A 27,491-nucleotide genomic window follows, 5' to 3' on the forward strand; every position below is an offset into this window, starting at 1 on the left:
CCAACATCCATGCCACCCACTCTGACTCTGAAGAATCGCGAGTTTGTGGCTATGTAAACTATGCAGCGTCTGCTTCGCTGCTGCTGCATCAACGCACCACATCCGGATTTTGACTAACCCTGGGCGAAGCACTATGCTACGCTCGCGGAGTTTGCGAAGTTTTCGCAACTTCGCACTACGTGAGCTGCACGTAGCACAGTGCGAACATGCGTAGTGCAGCGGTCATTTTTTGCTTGTTCGCGGTCCTGATCGTCATGTTCGCGACCGCGAGCAAGCAAAATGACATCCCGGCGAGATTCTCAATGCGAGGAGGTCAGGTTTCTCATTGTGAGTGGTTGCGCATGCTCGCGACCGCTCTCATTGAGAAAATACCTGTTCGCGTTGAGAAAGCTGCCGCTCGAGTAATAATCTACTCGAGCGGCAGAAAACTACAGCTCGCACTGTGCAACATGCCGTTTTCAATGCATGCACAGTGCCGGATGCTTGTCCGCACTGTGCAATCATTGAAAATGCATCTTGCACAGTGCGAACATGCTACTACGCAGCTCGCGTAGTGCTACGTGAAGTTCGCGTAGTGCGAAGTGCACTTCGCGTAGTGCTACTTCGCGAACTACGCCCACCCTTAATTTTGACACATTGGCCTGGGCGTTGATTCCTCCTCTACGCCACACCGAAATAAGGAACCAAGGCTGCGCATTCAGACCCCAGCACATCACCTTCCCTGTCAGCAAGGATTCAATACATCACCTTCCCTGTCAGCAAGGAATCAATGCATCACCTCCCCTGCCTAGCAGTAAGGTACCAACGCATCACTTCCTCTGCAGTAAGGAACTTACGTATCACCTCCTCTGCCAGTACGTAATCAACTCATCACCTCCTCTGAGTAGTAAGAAACAAATGCATCACTGTGTTTTCAGACGCCTCACCTCCCCTATGGCCTACATTGTCTTTGTTTTTGGCGCATATCAGGTACTTTGTGCTAAAACACCAGCATCCATTGATTTCAAACTTATTTAACCTGTTAAAAGTGATATGTTTAGTTGTGTATGTTGTTTTTTGTTGTTTATGTCTTGTTTTATTCAGATAAATATTGGCTATTTTTCTAAAATGGTGTGGACTTCTTTTGTAGTGTTTTGACTGTGTTACTGTGCGTGTATGTACAAATGCTTTACACATTGCCACTAAGATGAGCCTGACTATGAATGCCAAGCTACCAAGGGGGTGAGCAGAGGTTATCTTAGCTGTGTGACTTCCTTACCCTGACTAGAGTGAGGGTCCCTATTGGACAGTGAGCATACGTACTGACAACTAGATACCTCATTTCTAACAGGCCTCTTATGAGTGCTTAGAAGCAATTCAAATATGAAGAGAGCTTACAAATGTTTCTGACTACTGCCCTGGCTAAAATTCTCATCTTATTTACAGATATTTTGATGCACTTATACGGTTAACATTGGATGGTCCAAATGTTGTCTGTGTATTTGCACCTTGCCTCGGTTAGGATATATTTTTTTAGAGTCTGACCTTGTCTGTAGGTGCTAACTTGTCGCCCACTCAAAGGGCAAAGTCATCAAGGACTTTACGGTTTTCCACAAAAGGCATAGGGGTGGGAGTAGATAATGATCCTGAGGGACCAATGTTATTTTTTTTTTTAAGTTAGGCACTCACCAAGGTCTCTGTCTTCGATGGCTTGTCTTTATGCAGTTTCCGCATCCAGTCATCTAGTGCTAGCAGACAATAGACAACATCTGAGACTGATGATGGGACCGATGCCTGCTTAGTCAGCAAACTCAACTCTAGACTGATTTGTGGGATGTATGTGTAAGTTAGACACCCAACTAATTTTATTAAAGCATAAAATAGCAAAACTGACTGGCGATTGATCATGAGCCAGAGAAGGACACATCTTACAGATCTGGGAGGCCCTGCTTTGAATTTATGATCCAATTTGAGCTCTTTCATGCCCTCTTTGGTCATGCTCACAGTGCACAAACACACACCTCCCAATTTTAAATGTGCTTATTATATCTAATATTAACAGAAAATGGTGTGTGTTTTTAATATTACTGCAAATAATCTCTAAGACACCATCCCATATCTCATATGTGAAGTCCTGTTATTATCTAAAAAAAACTTTTTGTTAGGATGTTTCATGAAGTGCTACAAAAGGGGGTGGTGATGGACGGAGCATCTGAACCAATCAAACACTCACACCCTGTCAACAGATCTGGGTTTAATCCATCACCGTTCTTTAGCCCACCCTGCCACCCCAGTTCAGACATGGCCATATGCAAATCAGTTTGACCCTGTGCCTCATGGGAACAGTCCAGCCCGAACTGCCAAGCCATGCCTTCCCTGGACCGGAAACAAGCTTCTTAGTACCGGTTTCTGGCATTTCAGCCGTCTTCAGCCAGGCTTGCTTGAATCCAGTGGCAAAGTGAGCAAGGGACTCACGTCTGAGCATACCCTGACAACTTATGGCGAACAAAGCGGTACTGGGTATGAGTGTTTGATTGGTTCAGATGCTCCATCCATCACCACCTCCTTTTGTACCGCTTTGTTCGCCATAAGTTGGCAGGGTATGCTCAGACGTGAGTCCCTTGCTCACTTTGCCACTGGATTCAAGCAAGCCTGGCTGAAGACGGCTGGAATGCCAGAAACCGGTCCTAGGAAGCTTGTTTCCGGTCCAGGGAAGGCATGGCTTGGCAGTTCGGGCTAGACTGTTCCTATGAGGCACAGGGTCACACTGATTTGGATATGCCTTGTCTGAACTGGGGTGGCAGAGTGGGCTAAAGAACGGTGATGGATTAAACCCGGATCTGTTGACTGGGTGTGAGTGTTCGATTGCTTCAGATGCTCCGTCCATCACCACCCCCTTTTGTACCGCTTTGTTCGCCATAAGTTGGCAGGGTATGCTCAGACGTGAGTCCCTTGCTCACTTTGCCACTGGATTCAAGCAAGCCTGGCTGAAGAAGGCTGGAATGCCAGAAACCGGTCCTAGGAAGCTTGTTTCCGGTCCAGGGAATGCATGGCTTGGCAGTTCGGGCTGGACTGTTCCCATGAGGCACAGGGTCAGACTGATTTGCATATGGCCATGTCTAAACTGGGGTGGCAGAGTGGGCTAAAGAACGGTGATGGATTAAACCCAGATCTTTTGACTGGGTGTGAGTGTTTGATTAGTTCAGATGCTCCGTCCATCACTATCCCCTTTTGTACCGTTTCATGAAGTGCAGCATTTCTCCTCAAAATATCCATAATAGACTCTCACACATCAACCACATTAAAAATAAATAAAAGGAAAACGGAATATAAAATAACCTGTTTAATATTAATCAAGGTCATCAGGGAAGACCAGAGCAGGCTTTCTCAGGGGGGCCCCCTGAAATGCCAAGGCCCTGGGGCAAAGTCCACTTTGCCCATGCCTTAAAACGTCTCTGAGTAGAGGTTCTTGAGGGCTAAATGGTATGGTGAAAAGTTTACCGAGGACTTATAGCAGGGCCACTTACCTGCCTCTTCTCCTCCCCCTTACTCGAGGGGACTCAGACGAGTAACTTCAGAGTTAAACAACGAGTATTAATAAAGAAGATATTGTCTAAACAAAAACATAAACAAATGAAGATGATGGGTTATACATGCTTTTCACATGTATGTATACTGGAAGCCGCTGATCCATTGACGTGCTTGGAATGTACTAGCTTTACTAAAATAAAATAATTACAGCATAAAATTCACTTAGAAGCTGAGACTAATCCAAGCGCATCCTTACCTGGTGGGACATTCCAGATCTGTGAGAGTGTATAATTTTGAGGGCTGCATTGGAAATTGGTGAGGGAGATGTTATATGTTTCGCATATTGTAAGGTTTTCAAAGATATAGGTTGTATTCGACGTGTCGCTCTTAGTTACATTCAGTCTGAGGGTGTCGATAATTGTGACGTTGTCAAAGCCGATGTTCAGGCCAGACAGTTCCAAACTTCGAGCTGCCATGTTATTGTTGTATGTGTACTTCCCGCTGACAACTTTTATATCACCTGGAAGAAAAAAAAAGAAAATTATTATGAAATACATCATTACGACAAATATGCTTTTACACCTGGCTTCCTTATCCAGTCAAGAAATAGACTTTTCGGGCACCAGTTGGTAACTCCTGTGATGTTGCCGAAATTGACATTTTGTTTGCTAGTAAACTGCTATGAAATCACATTTCATTCTTGAACACGCTATAGAAAGTCCTATGGCGTGTACATAGATTTTCTATGTGATGCTTTGGAAAGGGTGAAAGGAAGCACGCATGAAAAGAGGATAAGAAAATTGAAAGGTTGATTCGAAGGAAGGAAGGGCAGAAAAAAACAAAGGAAGGAATGGTGCAAGGATAGATTGAAGTGGATGATGGAAGCATGCAAGGATCAATTGGTGAAAGGATGGAATGAGAGACGGATGAAAGGCTGCAACTCACTATATGTGAATTCTCCTAGGAAGAGGCAACGTCAGAAGACCTTCAGTCCAAATGGGACTGCCTGTTACCTAAACACACACTAACGTTAGGCACGACCATGGTCGAAGCATCACCTATGTGTCAGGATGATGCTTGAATTTGAGATAATGGAATGAACAAAAGATCATTTGTTCACCGCATTTACTAACATAAGGGTCTTATTTAGAGTTTTAAAGGAGCAATAATCTGTTAAAACTTCACGGATATCCTATCCGCCATATTACAAGTGAAATAGGTTATAATGCACTTTTAATGAAGCTGATGGGCTACCGGCCACGTTTGTGATAGAGTATACTGCCCGCCAAACTGTAAAGCGGGCCCTACATTTGTGATACTTCCTCCAAGGACATAGACCTTTACAGTCAATGAAGATCCTAAGTGAGTCAACAAGATAATAAAAGTAAGACTTGTGTCTTCACCCACCTAAAACCCCGCCTGAGGAGCTGTGTTGGGCTATCAGAGGGCTAGCTGGTGTCAGCACAACTACAAGGTTCCAAGTTAACTCTTCGTGTGACACTGATTTTTTGTATTATCCCAAATAACCAAATTAAGGCCTGTTGGGGAAGACTGACATGAGAACGAGAAGACAGTTTACTCTGTGGGCTGGGTGGGACAGCTGCATCCATGGAGCAATACGTTTCCATCCTGAGATTGAGGTTGCTCCTCTGCTGATCTTGTCCACTTTCATGATTCATCTGGTTACCCTTCATCCTGATCACGTTGTCTTTAGTCTATCAGAAATTTAGTAGTGCCACGCTTCCCGAAGAATAAATATTGAAAAATATTTCGATGAGATAGGCCTGAGTAGGGTAGACAGATAGAAGATTAACTATTTCCCATGCCTTCAGGTCCAATTTGTTATCCTCTCTTGAGGGTATGGTGGTTCTCAGCTCTCAGCAGAACAGGTGAACAGAGGGTGAAATCCCTGGTTGAGCATCGAACCAGAACACTCAAAACCAATCACAATGCTACAATGCAGCGTTGTGATTGGTCAGGGGAGCCTGGGTGCTAAGCAAACACAAAGCTGCATTGCAGCGTTGTGATTGGTCAGGGGATCCTGGTTATTCCTGGCTTCCTGTCCCACAAGGAGAGCAGGCTCAAGGAGCAGAGACATGGGACCCAGCGGCAAGGTGTGTCATTGTTTTTTCTTTTACATTGTTAAACCTTGAGCTTCCCCCCACGCCTACCCTCACCCCACATGCTCGCCATGCCATGCCACCCGCGAGTCATGTCGGCCGCCGCTGTGAAAGTCGAGAAACCCAAGCGCTCCAGAAAGCTTTACTTTAGGTGAACGTGTCAAGTGGGGTGCAATAAGGAAGAGGGCGGCAGCGGCATTCAACATAACGAAATGACCATTCAAAGCTCTATCTCAGTGCACAGATGTATGCAGTAGACACCACTGTGTTGCGTAACCTACACCAGAAATCCAGTGACCTGCCAGGATTGTCCGCTAATTAAAGGGTAAGCCTTGATACCTTCCAGGAAGGTAAAGGGCAATCTTCTTTTTTCTGGATAGTGTCCCAGGCAGCCAGTGGCGTAACAAAACCTGAGGGGCCCAACCTGCAAAGTCCCAGGTGAACCCCCACCCCCAGACTCAGTCAGGAGCTCTCAGGCCAGGGGTCCGCCACCTGAGAACAGTATCAGAGGTGCCCCTTGTGGCTTGGGGACCCCCGCACTGCGGCAGCTGCAGGGACTAATGTTACACCACTGCCCAGGCAGTGTCATTAAAAGCAATGGTGCTACGTCCAAGCCAGTACAGGCTGGCAATCCAGAAAATAAGATTTTATGATTGGTTTTATTGCGATCACCCAGTGGTGTTGCAAGGATGCCATGGGTCCTAAAACAAGAAAAGAAAATGCCCCCTCACCATCTGCTGGTTTGATAGTAAAAGTACCTTTAAGTGAGGGGCAGTGGCCCCCCTGGACCCTTGCTCCCAGTGGCACTACACCTGTAGCACTAATGACAACTACGCCCCTGCTATACACACCACCTTATGTCAAAGTAGTTTTGTAGGTACAATAGTCGTTTTTAGCTGCAGAGGATGCCAATAGCCTCCATAAACAGAGTATAAGCCACAAATTTAGATTACTATTTTGGAAATTATATGCAAACCATCGAACCTTTGTGTGCACCAGAGTCTGAGGAGTCAGCCATTGAGATGGTGGGGTTCAAGTATAGTCAAGGACCCAGAACAATCAGGGGTGATCCATAGCATTTGAAGGGACAAAGAATGCCCCGAATTTAAGCTTTTGCAAGGGTGACTTATTCATGCACATTGTTAAATATTGCACAGTACTCTAAATTCCCCATGCACAGTTCTGCCATGAGCACATTCTTACCATTGGACAGCAGGGCGGAACTGGGGAACCAAAGCATTCCTGGTAAAAATACTCCAACCAGCCCACTCTCTTTGTCTCCGCAAAATATCTCTCTTTCTCCATCCATTTTCTCTAACCCCTTCCAGGGCCGGCTCTAGGCTCATGGTGGCCCTGGGCAAGGAGCGTCGGTAGGGAGCCCGGAAGAGGGGGTCCGGGCAGGGGCGGAGCACGCAGGCCAGTAAAGAGGGGAGGGGGTCAGGGTGTTTAGAAGTGGAACAGAGCCGGAGGCCGCCAAATCCCTGCCAGGGGCCACCACGCAAATATGTATCCATCCTCAGAGGATTAACATATTAAGGATATATATTGGCGTGGTGGCCCATGGGGTTTGGTGGCCCTGTGCAGGTGCACAGCTTGCACATGCCTAGAGCCGGCCCTGCCCCTTCTCTCCTCTCTCTCTTCTCCGTCGCTGATCACTTTCTCTCTACCCTTCCCCTCGCTCCCCTCGTTCTCTCTCTCATGAAGCCTCACTTACCTGCTGTAATTAACCCAGTGGCGTAGATAGGTGGGGGTTGATCTGCCCCAGGTGGCACTGTTTTTGGGGGCGGCGGGAGTCGTGTTTGTCGACTACCACACCCCTCTCCCCACCGCCCGGCCCGAGAACAAATCGTCCAATGATCGTCAGCAGCCAGGCCCCAACAGAACAAGTCGTCTATCAGCTGCCACCCCCCTTACCTGCACCTGGGCGGCAAACTTAGGTCCCGCCCCAGGTGGCAGTACCTCTAGCTACACTACTGAATTAACGTTAGGGAGTTTGGGAAAGTGACAGAGGCACCGGGAGCCTTCATGGGCTTCAGCCTACTGGGGAAATGACTGGTGGAATAAAAGGCCTGTCCGGCCCTGAGCAAAAGCACTTCACAGCAGGAGAGATAGACATGCAAGATGTCCGTACCAGCGCTTCTCGGAAAGAATGCGAGCTCTGTAAGAGAGCAGCAAGCTTAATTTAAACCTTCTTCAGTTTAGGGACGGATCGCAAAGAACATTGTGATGAAAACAAAACTTACTACACTTTGGTGGTGAAGGTGCTCCTGCTGTGGTTGTTTGCGTGGTCACATTTTCTCCTGCTGACAAGCAAATATTATAGTTAAAAATACATACTATTCTTAAATAAGCAGAAAACCTGTGTAGCACCTTCAGCTGAAGATGTAGAGGACTCGGTGTACATATTTAAAATATCACAGTGCTAAAACAAACCAACAACTTCAATCCAAAGTACTTTAACGTGTTATATTTATACAGATTAAAAAAAGGAAAAAAAACTAAGCCCATAAAACCTTAATAGGCAACACAATGACCCATCTCTCTAAGTGCCCATCCTTTTTTTTGGATCGTATATATTTTTTAAAAGCATTACATTGTCTGAGTAGCATAGTACACTATATTTCCATCTTTGTAGATTTTGTATGTTGGACAGTCTAATACTCAAAGAGTTCATCTGGTTACCAATCGATGTGATATGCAAGCTTTAAACAGGTGAATACTTTTCAAACGGATATTCATTACTTTCCTTACAAAGAAACACAAAACCCTTAATAGGACTAGCAAGCAATGAATGGCGGTGTGAGGAAAATCGCACAAAGGACAGAACAGCATGGGAGTGGACTGTAAGTAACGAAATTGGTGTTGTAACCATCTGCTCTGGTTATGGTCATTTTTTGTTATTTCTGTAATTATGTTTTACAAGAATGGGGCATAATTCCGCTATGTGGCATAGTGGTGTAGTTAATGAACTTCGAGTACAAGCATAAAGCAAATTTCCTGACATTATATGAAATTGCGCTGGCCTAATAGATACTTCACCCAGGCGTACTCATGTGGAAAAGATGTGGAGTAATACTGAGGCTCAAGCCGAAAGGCACTTTTCTTTTAAGCCAAAATCAAACATTATCAAGGTTTAATATTGTTTCACTACTTTATATAATACTAGTATTGCACGGGTCACTACAGAAAACAAGCTCAAAATGCTATGCATAAACAGTGGCTTTAGTTTTTTTGGGATTTTCTATATCTCGAAATCGGCCCAAAGGTTTCAGAGCGCTTTACATGAGCACCAGTTGTGTTACAAATGTGTACATTCAGATTGTTAGGCAGGGAGATTAAGTAATTTGCACAGAATCACAGGATGTTGAGAGTCCCTGACAAGCCCTGCCTTGAGCCCTCGCTAATTAAGTTCCTGTCATAAGCGCTACGAGGCCTCCGGGTAGTTAGCGCTATACAAGTGCTGTTTCATTCATTCATTCAAGCCTCGAACCCGGTACATGCCCCCTTTCCCCTTCGAAGTCGACCGCTCTAGCCATTAGGCCACACCCTCGATGTGACTCCTGTGCTGCTACTAGTATTAGAAGAATTGAAAAGACTGGGATAGACACACATTACAAACAACATCATTGGTACAGATGGAAACACTAATATACATATAGGACCACTCATTTACTCTGAGCACCTTCACCAGCCTTAAGAGCATTTTCAAGCAACAACCAACTATGGGACATCCATAATATTGATGTCTGATGGACAGGGCACAGCTCAGTTTGTAGTGTACAACAATCAAGATCCTTGACCGTGGTGGCTCAGGTAAATATACATAATTATCCACAGTTATTCATAGATTGCCAATCAATGAAAGTGTTGTAATCAAAGATGTAGTCTTGTGAGTTACAAAATATGTAGATTTATTAGGTTTAGATTAGGTTACAAGTAAATCAGGAAGAGCCCTATGTAATGACTACCTTCACTTCTATCCCTTTTTCTGCCTTCGTCCCACCTCTTGAGTGTGGCGCATGGTGCCCACCCCGTGCGGTGGAATGTTGATGAAGGGAGCGGGAGGGAGCAGTTGGTTAATGGCATTCATGTGAGGTTTTACAATATAGAAGGTTGTACCTTTACACATCTCCTCATCATTACACACAATTATCTGGTGACGATTACGGGATACTGATGTTTCCTGACATATTTACAGAGTACATCACGGCTGTGTGGTGAAGGCTGCTTGCCGCCCAATCCTCCCTCGGATCGGCTCTTCGACGCTGCAAGGCAGGAGGAGTGTCAGTCAACTCCTCCAGAGAACTAGCAGTTTCATGCCCACGCCGGCTGTCTGTCCCCCTGCCTCTTCCTGATTCGCCCTTGCCTCTCTCTTGCCAGCCTCTGGGAGGAGTTGCGAAACAAAGGGTGAGTGAACAGGCTCAATTATTATTGTCCTCAGGGTGATACTTCAAGCGGACACCGGAGAGAGCCAAACCCTCACAAATGACTCTAAATTGTGTTGTAGAGACATTTTGGCTTTATCTACCTTATGATCGTTGGAACTGCGAAATCATGGCGGGCATAATGAATGCAGTGGCCATGCCCAGCACCTTTTTGGCAGTCCCTGGGCCACCTGCCAAAAGATGGACTCAGTGGGTTAAATGTTTTGAAAACCTTCTGAAGGCCATTGATGGGACTGAATACAATCCAGTCAGGAAACAAGCCATGATGTATAATTGTTTGGGGGCAGAGGGAAGAAGGTTGTTTGATCATATAACCCCTGTAGAAAAAGAGGAGGAGGATCAGGAGTGGAATGCATTCATTGAAGCCAAATAAGAATGAAGAATTACTTTGATACCACTATGAGCGTTATAATGGAAAGATACAATTTCTACTACAGGTACTAGGCACCAGGGACGGCAATCAAATCCTATGTTGCAACACTAAGGATGTTGGCCACAAAATGTGCATTTAAAGACATGGATGAAATGATGCGCGAAAAGATGGTGATGTGCGCCACTTGTGTGAAGGCGCAAGAGCAGGTATTATGACATAGGAACCAGAGACTGGAGAAAGTGATTTCGACCATTAAGAGCGTGGAAAGGTCAGCCAAGGGAGTGAAGTTGCTGTGCAACCTGACAACCAGCAAATGAGTCCCAATCTAGTCCGTAAAGAAGAAGAGTCAACACCGAAACGACCTCGGAAGAACTACACAAGAGAACCCCTCAGCACATACAGTGGCAAATCTAGCTGTTCTTGCTGTGGGCCCAGTACGCATGTGGTGTCCAATAGAGAATGTCCTGCGTGGGGCAAGGTCTGCAATGGATGCGGAAAAATGGGACATTCCTTAAGGTTTGCAGAGCATCACATTCTAAGAAGGTTTACACAGTGAATGAATCCAAATCAGGGGAAGACTCTGATGAGATTGAACTGTTAGAAAACTTGGTGTTGCTTGTGGCCATCATCAACAGATAAGACCTGTAGAACCAGCCCAGATGCAGTGTCTGTGTGAACGGAGAAAATGTTGAGATGTTGGTGGATACTGGATCGAGAATTACAATCTTGTCAAAGGACACCTACAATGATTTAAAGTGCAAGACACAGTTGGAGGCCAGCAGAATAGTTCCAGGTGCCTATGGCGGATACAAAATAAAATTGGAAGGAGTATTCAAAGCGGATTTTTCATTCAAAGAAAAAAAAAACTTCACAAATATTTTCATAGTAGATTATAATGTGAACATCCTCGGTTGGTTAAAACAATGAAAACTTAAAATGATAATCAACCCATGCCAACCTCCCCATGTGTTTAGCATTCAAGAGGACGACTTGGAAGCAGTCCTTAAGGAATTCAAGGGGGTGTTCAGCGAGCAATTAGGATGCTTGAAGGATTTCAAACACAAGATAATTCTGAAGGGTAATGCCTCACATAAATTGCGCTAAAGTTAAATCCATTCTGGAGAATTGGTGCCAAGATGGAATAATTGAGCCAATCAATGCGTCTGAATGGCTTTCGCCCATGGTATTGCAAAGAAAAAGAGTGGAATGATCCGCTTATGCATCGACCTTCGTGAAGTAAACTGCCATGTGGTAGCAGATTATCAACCTCTTCCTCTAATAAATGAGATGGTAATGACGTTGGATTAGGTGAAGATCTTTACAATGCTAGATTTCAGCACAGCATACCACCAGATACAGCTACATGAGGAGTCAAAAAAATATAGAGTTTATCACTCTTGAAGGCGCATATCAATTTCAGGCTGTGTTCAGCATCTGCTGTATTCCAGCGCATAATGAATCAACTGTTCAGTGGCATGAAAGGTGTGAGATCATCCCAGGATGAAGTACTGGTTTACAGCAAGATGTAAGAAGAACACTTAGGTGTGCTAAGGAAAGTCCTGCAAAGGATTCAGGACCATGGACTCACCTTGCAAAGGGAAAAATGCACATTTATCAAAGAAACTGTAGAGTACTTAGGTCACCTCTTTGATGAAACTGGAGTTCAGCCAAAACCATCCTTGATGTCTGCAATGTTCTTGTCATCAAGCCCGATGAATAAGGAAGAAATTGCATCTTTCTTAGGCATATGTGAATTCCACTATAAGTTCATACAACATTACGCTACCAAAGTTGTACCACTACAGAAACTGATAAAAAAGATGCAGAATTCATTTGGGATAATAAATGTGAGCAAAGCCTAAAGGTCATAAAAAAATAACTCGAGCAAGCACCATCACTACAATCATTCAGCGAAAAATTGCAAAGTATTGTGACCGCAGATGCCAGCCAAATCGGGCTGGGGCAGTGCTCAGCCAAATAACAGAAAAAGAGGAAAAAGTCATTGCATTCGCATCACGCATGCTAAGAGGCACAAGGAAAAAAGGCTCCATAATTGAGCATGAATTATTGCCTTATATTTGGGCAGTTACAAAGTTTAAAAGTTTTCTGTGGGGCAAAGAATTTACCATCCACACTTACCACAAGCCATTAGTCAGCATACAAAAAGGATAGAGTTCTTGTCAACCCTCTCGTTGAATAACAAAGTTGGTGTTTAAGTTGCAGGAGTATCAGATTAAGATGGAGCACATTCCTGGCAGAGTTAATGTGTTGGAAGAATACTTGTCACATGCCCCTTGTGAGAGTGAATCTAATTGTGGTGAGGGTGAGGAAGATGACTTGCTTCTTGCTTGCTAGCTTGACTATGAGGAATCCAATGGTACCATTACCAAACCAGAATGGTTAGAGTCTATAAAGAGTAACAATGTGTTTGCGGAAATTAAGAAATATGTGGTTAAAGGATGGCCTCGAGAAAGAGTATACGACGAGGCACTTAGACCGTACTGTAAAATTAAAGAAAATATTCTCCGTTGTGAGACCTTGATGGTACCGAAGTCCCTGGGGAAAAGGTTGATAACATTAGCTCACGAAGGCCATGTGGGGATGACAGGTACCAAAAAAAGGTTACGGGAGAGATACTGGTGGCCCTCCATGGTTCGTGATGTTGATGTATTTGTCACTCATTGTTCAATCAGCACTAAGGCAGACAACCTAATGACAACGCACTGTTGCCCTATGAAATCCATGGAACTACAAGAGGGTCCTTGGATAAAAGTCGGAATTGACTTTATTGGACCGATGTATGCTTTAATCTTAGAAATGCGCTATGCCATAATTATAATTGATTACTTCAGCAAGTGGATGGAAGTCAGATTTATGTCACAACCTACCATACGTGAAGTAGTGAGCTTCTTGAAGGGATTGTTTTGGAGAGAGGGTTTTCCGCATCAGTTAGTCACCAACAAAGGTGTGCAGTTTGTATCCTCTGAGTTGGTTTCATTCATGAAAAAGAATGGCATTGAACTTGTGAGACCCTCTTTGTACCATCCACAAGGCAATGGTCAGGTTGAGGGTGCCAATCGCCTAGTTAAAGAAACCATCCTAATGGCTTTAATATCGCACATCCCCATTGAGGCAGTTCTCTGTACCAGGTTGTGGTCATACTGCACCAGTCCACACAACACCACTGGTAGAACCCCCTGTGAGCTAATCAGGGGGAGAGCAGCAATCACACAATTGCAGCCATACTGGTCTTTGAATTGGACAAAATTTGAGATCGAGAATTACAGGGAAAAAGAGATCAAGATGAGAAGTCTGGTGGACAAACGCCAGAAGTGCATGCACATTAATTACAATGCTAGGAATGGGGGGAAGGAGATGTCTGTGAAGGCAGGCAATGTGGTGAGAGTGAAGTATCCTAGAAAAAAAAACATGAGCAAGTACAGAGAGCTAGGTGTGTAGTCAAGACCAAGGGTAATGTTGTCCTACTCCACAATGGTCAGTGGTGGAGTGGATCGAATGTTGTAATTAGCAGGACCCCAGAACCAGTGAGCAGGCATGATAAGTTACAAAATGAAGCATTTGCATCTTCAGTTAAGGCAAATAACAGTGAACTGTGTGGTGCAAGCACTGCCCCAGCCACATACAACTCTGGGTTGTCATTGAACATAAACACAGTTTATGGCATATTTTTCGTAGTATCCTGAAATTCAATGTTTTATAGGCAAATTAATCATATTACTAAAACATTCTGTTAAAATAATGGCTTAGGAACATTTACCTCCAATTTAAAGGATGAAAGTAAGAAATAGCGTACTTCATTTTACATACGCATGAGTACTTACAAGTAATCTATGGCACTCAAGTCTTGGCTTGTACCACGACAGGGTTTACATATTAGCACTTTTTTGTTTTTTACATGCTCATCCGAACATTTTCTATTTTGTGTCCTTCAGGGCTTGGTTCTGTTTCCATTACTTTAAATCTTATATATGACACCTCAGGACTATTTCATTGAAACCTTTGGTGTTGGCCTGTTTCTATCTACTGATGACACTCTGATTATTGTTACGATAACAGGCAATGAACATCACACTGCCGTCCAGCCACAGGAATGCCTCGTTAAGGTACATCACTAGAGGTCTGCGAGTCAGCTTAAAATGAGCAGGGAAAATACTTAAATTCCTTGTACATCCATCCATTCTATCACCTTTTTGGTATCTGCATTACTAGCCTGACATACTAGGTTCTCAATCTACACCAATGCCTTTAGTAAAAACTTTAAGTCCTGAGTAAAACAGAAGTAACCTGTATACCCATATAAGACCTGGGTTTCATTTATATCACACAATAATGTCCCATAGGGAATCAGTATAATACATCGGGTTATGACAACACCAAGACAATATGACCACACAATTGGTAATCAAAATGTATTTGATACATTAGGATGTATAATAGACCACAGTATCAAATCAAATCTCCTTTACAGAATTCAACTCCAAAGAACAAAATGAGAAGATCATTAAAATCCAAAACGACATAAAAAACTATAGCAAAGAAAACACGTACCCTTATCGAAACAACACATTTTACATGACTTACACTAATAGCCAAAGTTTCAACCTTGGGGATTCCACAAAAATCTAAAATCAGTGACCTTTTCTGAATGTTCTTATAGTTCACTAGACAAATCAGACCCTGGGTAAGGCACAAGTGCCATTGCTGACTCAAATAAACCACCCCACACCCAATTCGTTTTTTAGAAAGGTGCAGAGGGAGTGACAATTTCCAATATGAACATCCAAGTAAACAACATACTCTCTGCAAATTGTACAAATAGGGGTGCCCACAAAAGATAGCCCAAATAGGGACTCTACATCTACTAATTTGGTCAATCAACACTCAAAAACTAATAATACTGATTTTCAATTTATCAAAACACAATTTATCATCTAATGAAATTAATCTTCTGAGCAGAGGGCTATCTTTTGTCCCCACATTATGTAGTGACTTTGTTTTACTCCACAAAGATGTTTTGAATATTTCAGATGGATCAGGCTCCATTAATTTATTTTGCCAACGGTCCGAATAGCTCTAATACCACTTTTTCCCCCTTTCATCTCACTTCTACCTTCCACCCCGCCTCCTCTGCCATGCCACCTGAAACTCTAACCTTTGAAAAATTCTGCCCTAAATCTGCCATTCTCTATGTTGGCAACCTCAAGAAAACTCGGATTTTGTCTCTCAACAACCCCTTCCATTGTCATATTTGGCTATGGAAACAATACATTGATGATTTGTGGAGAAGTGTGGCTCACTGGTTAGAGGAGGCAGACCCTGAAGCAGAGGTCAGACCTGGGACCAGGGTTCAATTCCCGACGCGGCAGGGTCTTGAGCCCAAATGTCCACGGACTCGACAATTCTCGCTTCGGTGCCTACTTGAATCACGGGTTCACACTCTGCAACTCTGGGCAATAGCTTGCTTAATCTCCACTACGGCCCCCCCGCTGCGGGATGCTTGGTTTTCACCTTGGGGATGCCCAGTAGGGGTTATCTCACAGGGAAAAGCCAGGACGGGTTCCCAAAGCAAGCGCCTTGAGACCTTGCGGTGATAAGGTGCTATATAAGAACCTTTGACATTGACATATCCCTCTTCTCTAGTGGGGCAATGTTGAGTCCTTGCCTCTTTTTGTCCGCTGGTTAAACACCACACAAATGCATCTCACCTTCACATTTGATGCCAGACATAACAACGTACCATTCCTTGACCTATCATTACAAGTACAAGATGGTAAAATCAGCACCACTTTGTTTAGGAAACTAACTAAAAGAAACACCTTACTCTTGTACACCAGTAGTCACCCCAGGGACCTCCGAGGCAGTTTACCTTATGGTCGATTTCTATGGATTTATAATAACTTCAAATGCGTAAGGATTATTTCTGTGGAGCAGCCATTTTGGAAAACAAAATTGCTGACAAGGGGCTAACCCGAATGCATGGTCTCCAGGTGGAGGATCTGCCCTAGGGAGTTTTTATCCCCCCTAAAATAAATGAAACCTAATACACAAATTGCTATTGAATCAACTTTTTTTCCAAGCAAGTAAAGAAGTGAGAAAAATATTCAAGAAAATTTGGGACATAGTTCAATTTCACAAGCTTTTCTCAGACCGTCCACTATTTTCTCACAAAAGGGGACATCATTTAGGTGATCATCTGGTCCATGACATGGACCCCCGAAATCCCAAGCACCCAATCGTCACTACTTGTTGGGGTCTGTCTCCCCCATCGACTATTTCACATGTCAGAACTGTGCAGTTTGTCCCCAAACTCTTAACACCAAGATTTTAAACCTGGTACTACTTGCTATCCATTGAAACAATTCCCCAACTGTTGATTTACAAATGTGATATATACCATCTGATGTCCCTGCAATTTGTTATATATTGAATAATCCACACCGATGATCCAAACCTGCATCATTCAACATAGAAGCTGGATCACACGCAGCATAGAGAATGCTCCTTTGATTCCTCATTTTGTCTCTCACAAACACATCGAAAATGACTGTATCTGGCAGGTGATTGGTTAGCCGAGCTTCCCTATAGGAGGAGGTAACCGTGCACATATGCACACTCAATGTGAATGCCGCTGGATTTCTGCATGTGACTCAGTCAATAATGGATTGAATGAATTGGATAAATGGAATAGTATGGTTATGACATAAAATGTGTTTTACTGTTTACAGTCATGCCATGATCCAATGTCACAAATTCTGCCACTTCATGTGTATTTATATCTTCACCTGTGTCCATCTGTAATCCCTTATGCACATGCTATTCCAGGCTCTCAATACTTCTCTTGTCCTTCACGTGCCCTCCTTTCTGTGGGGTATAGGTTAATTTCTTGCCTCCTGTATATACTTTCTTTGACTTATATGTTATCTTCTATTTTATTTGTATAACATGTTTCTATCTAGATTGTACACCCCCCTTTTTGTATAAGAACGATTTTCTCTGCCTAAATGCCTGTGTCACTTCGTTCTCTCTTGTTTTTGTAGTCCAATACTCTGTATTTATTAATTTCGGCCCCCTCTCCACCCTGTTTATTCATTGCACTCTCTTTCACAGTACCCCAGGGCCCGTACTGAAACCCTGTCCAGGTCCTCGGCATGCAGTCTAGCGCTTCATGTGTCCTGTATCTATTATTTAATTGCGGATACAAACACGGCTTCCGCTTCTCCATTCCAGTTCTCTCTTTAGTCTCCAAGGGGTCCGCACTGTATTTAAGGTTCAGTTTCCGGCATACGGCCTAGCGTTTTTCACGCTCTGTATGCAGCAATCCCATCTTGTACTTCTCAGCATTCTATCATGCAAGCTAGAGTCCCTTGTGCTGGCACCTGTCGCCTGTAAGAGGAATCCATTTCCCTATAGGTATAATCCTTTTCTCTCCTTGTTTAGCTGCAATGTTCCTTTGGTCTTATTTAATTTGGGTTTTGACCCTTCAGTTGAATAATTACCTCAATGTTAAACCAGACAGTTAATATTGCATTGGCTAACACTATTGCCTACTTGAACTTCTTTTGTTACACGGTTGTCCCTCAAATACCTACACTATGCTGGCTTGCACAATTCATTCTTAAGTTTTACTATTACACTGTAGCATTTTTACTGGCACTCCATAATCTTTGCCATCCTCCCTCAATCAATCATGGTTTATATAGCGCAACTACAAAATGTGCTGGGGGACGGGCTGCTGTTCTGTCTGGGCACTGGGGTTCAGTCGAAGAGCCAGGTCTTGAGATCCTGAATTGGATCAGCAACAGGGCTTGCCTGAGGTGGAGAGGCATGGTCTTGGAGGCGAGGTAGGAGAAGGCTCTTCCTCCGGTCCTGGTCTTGTGGATCCATGGGATGGTGGCCAGGGCCACTTGTGTAGAGCGGAGGTATCTGGTGGGAACGTGGAATGTGAGACGGTGGTTCAGATATGCTGGTCCTGCCTCATGGAGGGATTCTGTAGGCATCTGTGAGGAGCTTCAAAGTGACTCTTTTGTTGATTAGGAGCCAGTAGAGTTCTCACAGGTGTTTGGTGATGGGGTTGTGGTACGGGATGTTGAGGACCAGTCTGGCTGTGACGTATTGAACGTTCTGTGTTTTCCTGAGGAGTTTATGGGTTACGCCGCATAGAGTCTGCTGATGATGAGCGCTTGGGCGGACATTTTTCTGGATTCAGTGGGGATTCATCTAAAGGTCTTTCAAAGCAAGCAAAGCGCGTGGAAGCATGGTAAGGAAAAGGCGTTGATCTGGTGGTTCATTGTGAGCGAGGAGTCCCGTATGATGCCAAGATTTTGTGCAAGGTCTGTGGGTGTGTGGGGTGTTCTGGATGTGGCGGGCCACCAGGAGTCATCCCAAGCAGAGTGGGTGGGTCCCAGGATGAGGACTTTGGTCTTTGTCCAAGTTGGGTTTGAGGCAGTTGTCTCCCATCCAGGTGGCGACAGCCTTCATCCCGTCGTGTAAGAGGGAGAGAATCAGCTGGGTGCCGTAGATGTAGGAGACGATGCTGCATCTGTGGTTTCCTTTCTTTACCTCTATAGGTCTTTTTAACACAGGCAACTAACCATGAGTGTAATCCTTAATTCCTATCTTCAAGGTGTGGTTTGGACACTTTTTTAAACTCTTGATCCTTTTAATTTATGGTATCTCCTTTTGTTCCCTTACTGCTTTGCAGGTTCCATAGATTTAATACAGGTACCTCAGATGTGGTCAAATGAGTTTCTGTTTCCTTTGCTTATGTCCAATAAGTAATTGAATCATTGTTCGTTTGTTTCTCAGCCAGCAATCATAATTGTTGTACTTCCCTTATCCTGATGATGACCTCAAACTAAGAATGGTCAAAACGCAGTTGAAACACACCGTCAGATAAATGGCTGATTATTGTGCCATGATAATTTAACATTGGACTTGCTCTATTCATGCACAATATTTATTAATGTGCTATTTTTCGCAGAAAATTATTTTTTCTGTGTTCCACTTTGTCATTCACTTGTTCTTCACAAACACTATGTGTTCACCTTGCACTGCACCTTGAGCACACTTATAATCAATATCTGATGCTGTTGTCTATTGTTGTCCAAATTGATCTAATAAATTTTGATTACCAATTGTGTGGCCATATTGTCTTTGTGTTGTCATGACCAAGTGTATTATACAATATGTGTATTCTCAATGGGACATTGTTGTTTGCTATATGTATAGTAAAAACTTTGGCACTAAAATCGATAGTGCATTGACTTTAACACACCTAATGTCATTGGTTATACGTTCGGCTTCTCAACTCCATTCTCAGAAGAGCCTTCTCTATCTGTTCTCGGGACCACAGAAACTCCAGATCATCAATGCCTTTATTTCATCATACCTTGATTATTGCAACTCCATCTATTTGGAACTTCCTCTTTACAAGATTGGGGGATTGCAACTGATCAAAAAATCAAGATTGTATAGGGTTTCTGAACTCAGGGCCATGCCTCGTTTGCATCGTCTTCCTTGCACTGGCTTCTGGTGAAGCAGCATTAATTATTTTAATCTATCTGTCTAATCCACAGGGCAGTTTTCACTCCAGAGCTTTTCCCACTGCATACCAAATGTTTTTGGTACATCCCTATTCGTTTTTTGAGATCCTCCAATCAACAAATACTAAATGTGCCTCAGGACCTCCTCCTGACTCTTGGCAGTAGGGACTTTTCTGTGACAACAGAGGGCACCAGAATGCTTTGCCTTTTTCTCTCCGGTCAAAAACTAATCTGTTGAGATTTAGTCTTGTTACTTAAATTCTTGAAGTTGTACTTTGAATCTACTGGTTTTTGTGTGTGCCTGTATCATCATTACACCCTGTCCAGTGATAAGATAACCTATTTGGGTGACGGTATAGTATACAAAACTCAAAAGTAAACAAATTGATATAATGTGATATATGATACGATACGTTACGATACGACATGACACGTTACGGTACGATACAATACGATACGATAAAATATGATATGATATATGATATGATACAGTGAATGATCTTATTGGGGATCAACACAGATCAAAAATAAGACAACCTTCCCCACAGACTGTCATAATTCAGTGTTGGGTAACAGCTCCACTTGTTCATCACCTAAAAACAGAGCAACTGAAATGTGACCCCTGCAAAGTTGAAAGTTTTAAAGATATTGATTTTGGAACAAGCAATACAATTAAGTCATATGGTAACTGGATCCAACCTTTACAACACGCAACAAAAATATTTTAGAATCTGTCATGGGTTGACTAATGACGTACTGTAATAAATAACTCTATCACATCTTCAAAAACACGGACCACGGCGGGAGGCCAAAGTCTGTGGTTGGTCGACTTGTTGGTAAAGCCAGAATTCAACATCCCCATATTTGGTGTTCATGGTAAATGTAAAGTAAATGTAAGGTTTATTTTTCATGAATATGTGTAATTCTCATGACCATGGGCTTTGTGGATCATTTCTATTTTACCGATGTTGTAATTAATTAAAGACGACTGTATGTGTGTGTGTTCTAAAATATTGTTTACATGTAAATTTAGAAATATTGCAAGCAGTTATATATCTGGTGGGAAAAGAGGCATAACATTGTGATTTTTTTAAGGGCTGTTATTCCTCCACATGATTGCTCAGTTACTAATTAACTTAGTAATTCATCACCCTGTTCTGATTCTTCTTCCTTGCAAACTCCATTTAACTTGTCCACTTCTCTGATTTCCAAATCTTTTAATAATAAATAAAAATGTTTTAACTTTGGTTATTCTCTCATCATGTATTCCTTTATCTTGCTGCCTTAGGGTAGTTTGACATTTGACCAACTTCATTTCCCTAGCCTGCTTGTAGGCATCAGTTCTGAAACCTATACACGTCATGGTGTTCTGGACAAAACGTTGGTTTAAAATATTTTCTTCATCTTATAAATTCCTATTAGACAAATTGACTGCTAACATTTCTGTGTCTTTCTGTTCCCACTTTCTGTTTCCAATCTTCTTTTTTTAAATTTCAGGCCTCTTTCACTTTGACTTGAATCTCTTTCATTGCTTTGTTCTCCTTTTTTGCCACAAAGTCCGCCTTCTGCTGATTTTCCTAGACCTCATAGAATTCATAGGAAAAGTACCACATCTCAGCATCTATACTGTTGTTCTTTTTTGATAATCAGAGCCTGCTTCATTAAATACTTCGGTAGTGAATTAATATTGAAATATTGCAATATAAAAAGGCTGATGCATTTAATTATTTTAAAATTCATATTAATTTGAATTCCATGATGTAATAATTACCTTAACAACAGTGATAACCCATATCATATTGTGAAGAGGGAAAACTCACAAATCGGCCTAACACAAGGCTGTGCAACTGGTGACATTCCAATGCATTGATTTCTCAAACATTATAGTAATACTTCCAAAGAGGACACATTTGTTAGGTTGCACACTGTCTGGAATGAAGCATTCACATTGGAACTAACACGAAAATTTCACAGTTCTTCCATACACGTTTTAAATTGAGTGTACTAAGTGGGTGCAAGTGAGTCGCCCATTGTCGTACCAGGAGTCGGAGCAGGAGAAAGGGGGATGCTTGGTGTTGTCGAGTTTGAGTCTCCTGGAGTAGGTGGAGGGGTGGAAACTCCTGAAATGAAACAAACAGACATATTAGACACCGCTGCATTAGTTTCTTATTGTGACTTACCTACATGCAAATGTATCTCGAAGAGGGCTAGTAACACCACGAGTGTGAGAAAATTCATACTGATGAGTGAGTTTATGGCATGAATTAAACTAAATATATTAACAGATTCAGGTACTATTTTGATAGAACTGCTTCATGGTACTGGTGATTATTTTCATAGAACATCGGATCACACTACTGTTAAAGGGGAGTTTGCGAATGGTGTAAAAACAGGATCCATGAACCACCGAACAAGAGCACACAACAATTTTAAAAGTTGCAAAGTTAAATCTCAATATTACAAACAATCAGCCTTAGTTGCGAGATGTTTGCCTTTCAAAAAACAAAATGCAATAGTATTTTTGTCAGTGAAAAAGCCATATGCAATGACTCCAATGCATGCCTTCCTAACCTAGCGGAATGGGTGAAAGAGATGACCCACTCCCTGCCCTCATTCAGCTGGGAAGATGTCAGTCATGAGAAATATAGCACTTATTATTTTTAGTGGACGTAGCATTTTGGTGAATGTACTTTCTCTTTCAAAGCCCTTTTAATGTGTGTTTACAAGTAGCCACTAAGGGGCAAATTGCAGCATTTAATTTTTTGACCTTCAAGGTATGTATTTCTTTGTTTTAAGAAAGGAAAAGGAATCTGTCCAGTTTTCTTACAAATGCCAATGGTGCATTCTATTGCAAGCCAGGTCTCGAATTCAGAATCTGATGCATAAGGCCTAAGCTAGTAACACAGAGAAATTGGATAGCTTTGCATATGGTGAGGCCTTGAGTCCATAGCCGCCGAGGACATTCACCGTCCATGTAGAGAGGGCACTCATGTGCTGGTATGGGGATTGGACCTGGCCCTGCTGCCTGTAGGCTTACGATTGGTGCAGGCCCAGAGAAAACTCAGGCCCTGAATCAATTACCTGCTGCTTGTAATCAAATGCTGTGCAAAATACATTATATGAACTTGGAAGATGGATGAAGTACATCATACAGATACACAAATGGCATTGTGAAATCTTCTTTAAAGTTAGGCCATGGTCACCCTTGAACATCTAAAACTGACTAACATTAATTTATAAAGCGGTCATAAACAGTGCTATTAAAAACATATTTAAATTGATGTGATGGTTATGATTTCCATTTGAAAATCCACAACATTTTCCAATGGACTGCTCGTGTTGGCGGGCATGTCAATCTGGATGTCTATGTCAAATACTTTAATGGAACAGTTTCCAACAGTCCGCAGGCATTTGGTGGCTATTTTAAGGAGGAAGAACACTTACCTACAGGTCTTGATACGGTCATGCATGATAGGGTCATGCATTAGAACATTAGGCATTCAAAAGACATATAGTGTGGTCTGATTCTGTCTTTGTAAATGGCGGTGACTAGGAAGATTAAGGCTCCCCCTTACCCTGACCTAGGTCATGATTTGTTAAGACTATGGTAGGCCTAGTCACATGGCGATCAGAGATAATGGGTGCTAATGTGTCAGCAAGTCATGGATAGTTGGGTATCATAAAAACTTTCTTTGATGAGATAATATATGTTTAGGAAATTGGCTAGGAAATGCCTGGTGATACTTGGCTCCTGGAAGTTTTAGTCTTAATCCTCTGCTTCCCTTATAATTGGTGCTTACCCTGGTTGAGTGTGGGACTAGGCCTCACCATGGTGTGCAGGGTTCTTTAATGGAAGATCCTTTTTAATATAGTGCCTACTATGAAGAATATACTGGTATACCTAAGCAACAAAAGTAACAGGTGTTCCTCTTATCCAATGTAATAGTACTTAATTAATCGGCTTCCGAATGCATGTAAGGCTGAGCTGAACTTCAGATCGTACAAAGGTTAGCAAAAAGAAGTTAACCTTCACTCACCAACCTAGCTTGTGGCATGCTTCATCATTGGGTTCTCACCTAGGGTGCCAAGTGCATCCTATGTGTGCTACGATGCCTGATTACAGTGGAGCAGGATTTTCTTTCTGTGTCAATTTGTGGATTAGGTAAATTGAAACTGTCTCCAGGATACCCCTCCTAGCCAGTACAATTTTAATTGCGGGTTCCTGGGGCAGGATTAAAAACAAAATGTGTATGTGAAGGAGATAAAAATGGTCTCACACATCCTAAATTAGGTCTACATGTTTCAACCAATTTAATTAATTTGAATGGCTTTCTTCAGAACCAAAAGTGAGGGGCCAGCATTCCCGGGATCTTGTGGATGTGCTGCATAGGTTTCCACGTAGGTGGTTGATCTTGATGAAAGTTTGACAGCAGGTACCACCTCCTGTGGGATCCATGCCGCAAAAGACTACTGCAATAATAGTATATTACTCCTGGTGAAAACTGTAAGTCACAATATCACCCCCTTCTTTTTATGCACACCTTAGTGCATGTGCACAAACACTTTTAGGGCCATCTGCTGGCCCAGCACTTTTGGTCCTGAAAAAACTCATTCAAATTACTTAAATTGGCTGAAACATGTACACCTAATGTATTACATGCAAGACCATTGTTATCTCCTTCACAACCACATTTTGTTTTTAATCCTGCCCCAGGAACCCGCTATTAAAATTTTCCTGGCTAGGAGGGGTATCCTGGAGACACTTTCAACTCACCTATTTCACAAATTGACACAAAAAGAAAATCCTGCTCCGCTATAATCAGGTGCGTAGCACGCCTAGAATGCACTCAGCACCCTAAATGGGAACCCAGCGATCAAGCATGACACAAACTAGTTTGGTGGGTGAGGGTCCTTTTAAAAAAAACAAATGTTTTTTTCTCACAGAAGAATTATTGAATGGATTCTTGATGTAGTTTGCTTTCTAGCTCATTCTTGTTGTTTATTATTAGTTCCCAGGGGAGAAGGATGAGCATATGTTGATCCTCACTCTCTCTATTTCTTTAACACATTAAGTTATCAAACATGTTGCTTATTAAGCTCAAGAGCTTGTTTTCTCTTTGCATTTCGGAATATGGAAAGTGTTTTGTTCGAATTTATTTCAAAGATCCTATTCACATATGGGATTGTGGGTGCGGGCAATTAAAAAGAGACTATGAGCATGATTTATCGTTTGACAGGCGGACTACAGTCCAGCAGGATGGCAAAGGACACTATCTCCACCATCCCGATGGATTATACAGAGGTGTAGCTTCAGAGGAGGGCCTTAAAAAATGTATATGTGTATATAAAATGTAATGTAGTAAATAGTTGGGTACAAGTGCTTTCTGTCTGGTATGGTGAGGTGTCTGTCGGATTTCACCCTGGATTTTTACCTGCTCACATTGACAAAAAAACAACACTCTTGCTCTCGTCTCTGCCTTAAAGCATGTTAGTTTTAAAATTATTGTGTTTCGACTACCCCTAACAATCCGCATTTCGCTGTCTTTCTACTGCCTGTTAAGCCCCTCTCGTGTTCTGCTTCTCAAATAAAAAAAATGTAACATTGTATACCAGCATGATTGTTAGGAAATCTAAAGCTTATACCTCGGCAATCGTATTGCTAAAGCTCTACTTTTGGGAGTATTCTCTGCCAAATGTGGAGATGACTGGCGGCCCAGCGGTCATCTCTGACATGCGAGGTTTTGCGGTCATGGCAGTTCCCTTCAAGGTACAAACATGTTAATGTATGGCTGCAGTCAGTTTTGAGGCCATCCATTACACTTTCAAACATGTTACACTTTTTTAGTTTTCAGAAACAAACTGTCAAAGTGGCAGCTTGTTTCAGAAAAAATAAATAATGTCTCTCAAACCCTGGGGGTTTTCTTCCAGGGTGTGTGTGTGTGTGTGTGCGGGGGGGGGGGGGGGGGGGGGGGGTCATTAGTTTCTTTTTCTGGCCCTCTCTGCCAGACTTTACCTGTCAGTGAAGGGCAGAAAAAAAGGATGGACGGTCTAATGGCCCCTACTCCATTGGGTCATAGGCGGAAGCTTTCCATTAACAGAGCCCTAATGGGCTGCATCTTTGAAAAGTTTGGGGTCCACCCTTCTCTCAGTGAGGCAGGCGGATCGGGAGTTTGGTGGACAGGGTACTCTGTAGCGTTTGCCACCAGGTACTACTATGATCAACAAACTCTAAATCAGGCCTTATGGTCGAAGAGTGAAGAGCTAGGGTGGATTGTGGACTGTGTGATCCTACTGTCTGTTTCACATCGTGCAATGATATTGTGCTTGTAAGGTTCTGTAAACACATCTGAGCACTTAATCAAATGGGCCACACCTAAAGTACTTCTTCAGTCACCCTATATGAAGTTTCCTATAACTTAACTGCCCACTCCAGTGGTGGAAGTGGGCATCTGTGGTGGAAGTGCACGGTGGCCTCCTAAGAAAAACCTCTGACATCGCCACTCATTTTTCTTTCTTTCTTTTTTTTATTTTTACAAAATAAACTCTGGATGGGCTACTTTAGTCTTGAAGGGCGTACTCGGTTAATACTGCTTTCAAGTGTTGCAGATGCAGATGTACATCTTTCTAAAGCACATCTATCATGGGACCCTGATTTGAACTTTATTTGAACTTTTCAAACCCATTTTCCTCTTCTTTTAGCTATAAAAAGGTCCCTCCAACATCCAGCTCAGTGTCAAAGTCACTAAACAACATTATGTTTTTTTACAATTTTCACAAAAAATTTCATTCTGTGGCTCCAGCCTCTTACTTTTAAAAAGGTTATCTAAAGTGCAGGATAGGTATTATTGCTATGAAGACAAGCGAAAAAACCTTTAAGAGGAATTATTTTACGTTTCCCTTTCCTTTTTAGGTCGTGCTTAATAAGCATGACATGCAAACCGATCCAAGTGACAACTGGTATGAATTCAATAAATACTCCCTCACACTCCCCTCACCAACACCACTGAAAGGCGGCAAACCTGAAGCGTCATCCACTCCGGTGCTGGGCGGGTCTTGTGCAATGACAGCGGTGCTGAGTGGTTGATTGTCGTCTGTGGCAAGAGGTGCATCACTAATGGTGATTGGTGTTTGCGTGGTAGAGGACTGAGCAAGGCTTGGCACTTTGGCACCTGGTGTGGAAATTAAACAACGAAGATGTTGGTCTTTATTATTTTACAGTGCACCAATATTTACTTACAAAGTGCGACTCCCAAAGTAAAACTCCAACCTGCCACTTCAAGTTGTGGAAAAGTAATAACCAAACCCTAATTCAGTTGGAGCATTTTCTGAATGAGCGAATCTGTTAGGTCCAGACAGCACAAAAGGCAGATGAAATCATAATTAAAGTGATATAACAAACCTTTGAAGACTTCAGGTCTCTCACACAATTGAGATAATCTTTTTTGCCTCAGCAGTGGTTCTCGCAATATAACTTATATAA

The 27,491-nt window shown here is 42.7% G+C and overlaps 1 protein-coding gene across 5 annotated transcripts in view; it reads right to left on the reverse strand.

Annotated features, from left to right (window-relative positions):
* Positions 1 to 27,491, reverse strand: part of PTPRC (protein tyrosine phosphatase receptor type C) — a 654,339-nt gene that overhangs the window by 374,789 nt on the left and 252,059 nt on the right. For 2 of the 5 annotated variants that reach the window (XM_078641041.1, XM_078641048.1), the window contains 3 exons: positions 22,051 to 22,131; positions 7,874 to 7,933; positions 3,767 to 4,030 (listed from right to left, as the gene is read on the reverse strand). In XM_078641041.1, the coding sequence (XP_078497167.1) occupies positions 3,767 to 4,030; positions 7,874 to 7,933; positions 22,051 to 22,131 (405 nt within the window). Of the gene's footprint in view, positions 1 to 3,766; positions 4,031 to 7,873; positions 7,934 to 22,050; positions 22,132 to 27,030; positions 27,181 to 27,491 lie in introns of all 5 variants that reach the window. The other 3 variants (XM_078641033.1, XM_078641026.1, XM_078641055.1) reach the window with 3 other exon arrangements.

This window comes from Lissotriton helveticus, chromosome 1_1 (genome assembly GCF_964261635.1).
Source record: "Lissotriton helveticus chromosome 1_1, aLisHel1.1, whole genome shotgun sequence".
NCBI lineage: Eukaryota > Metazoa > Chordata > Amphibia > Caudata > Salamandridae > Lissotriton > Lissotriton helveticus.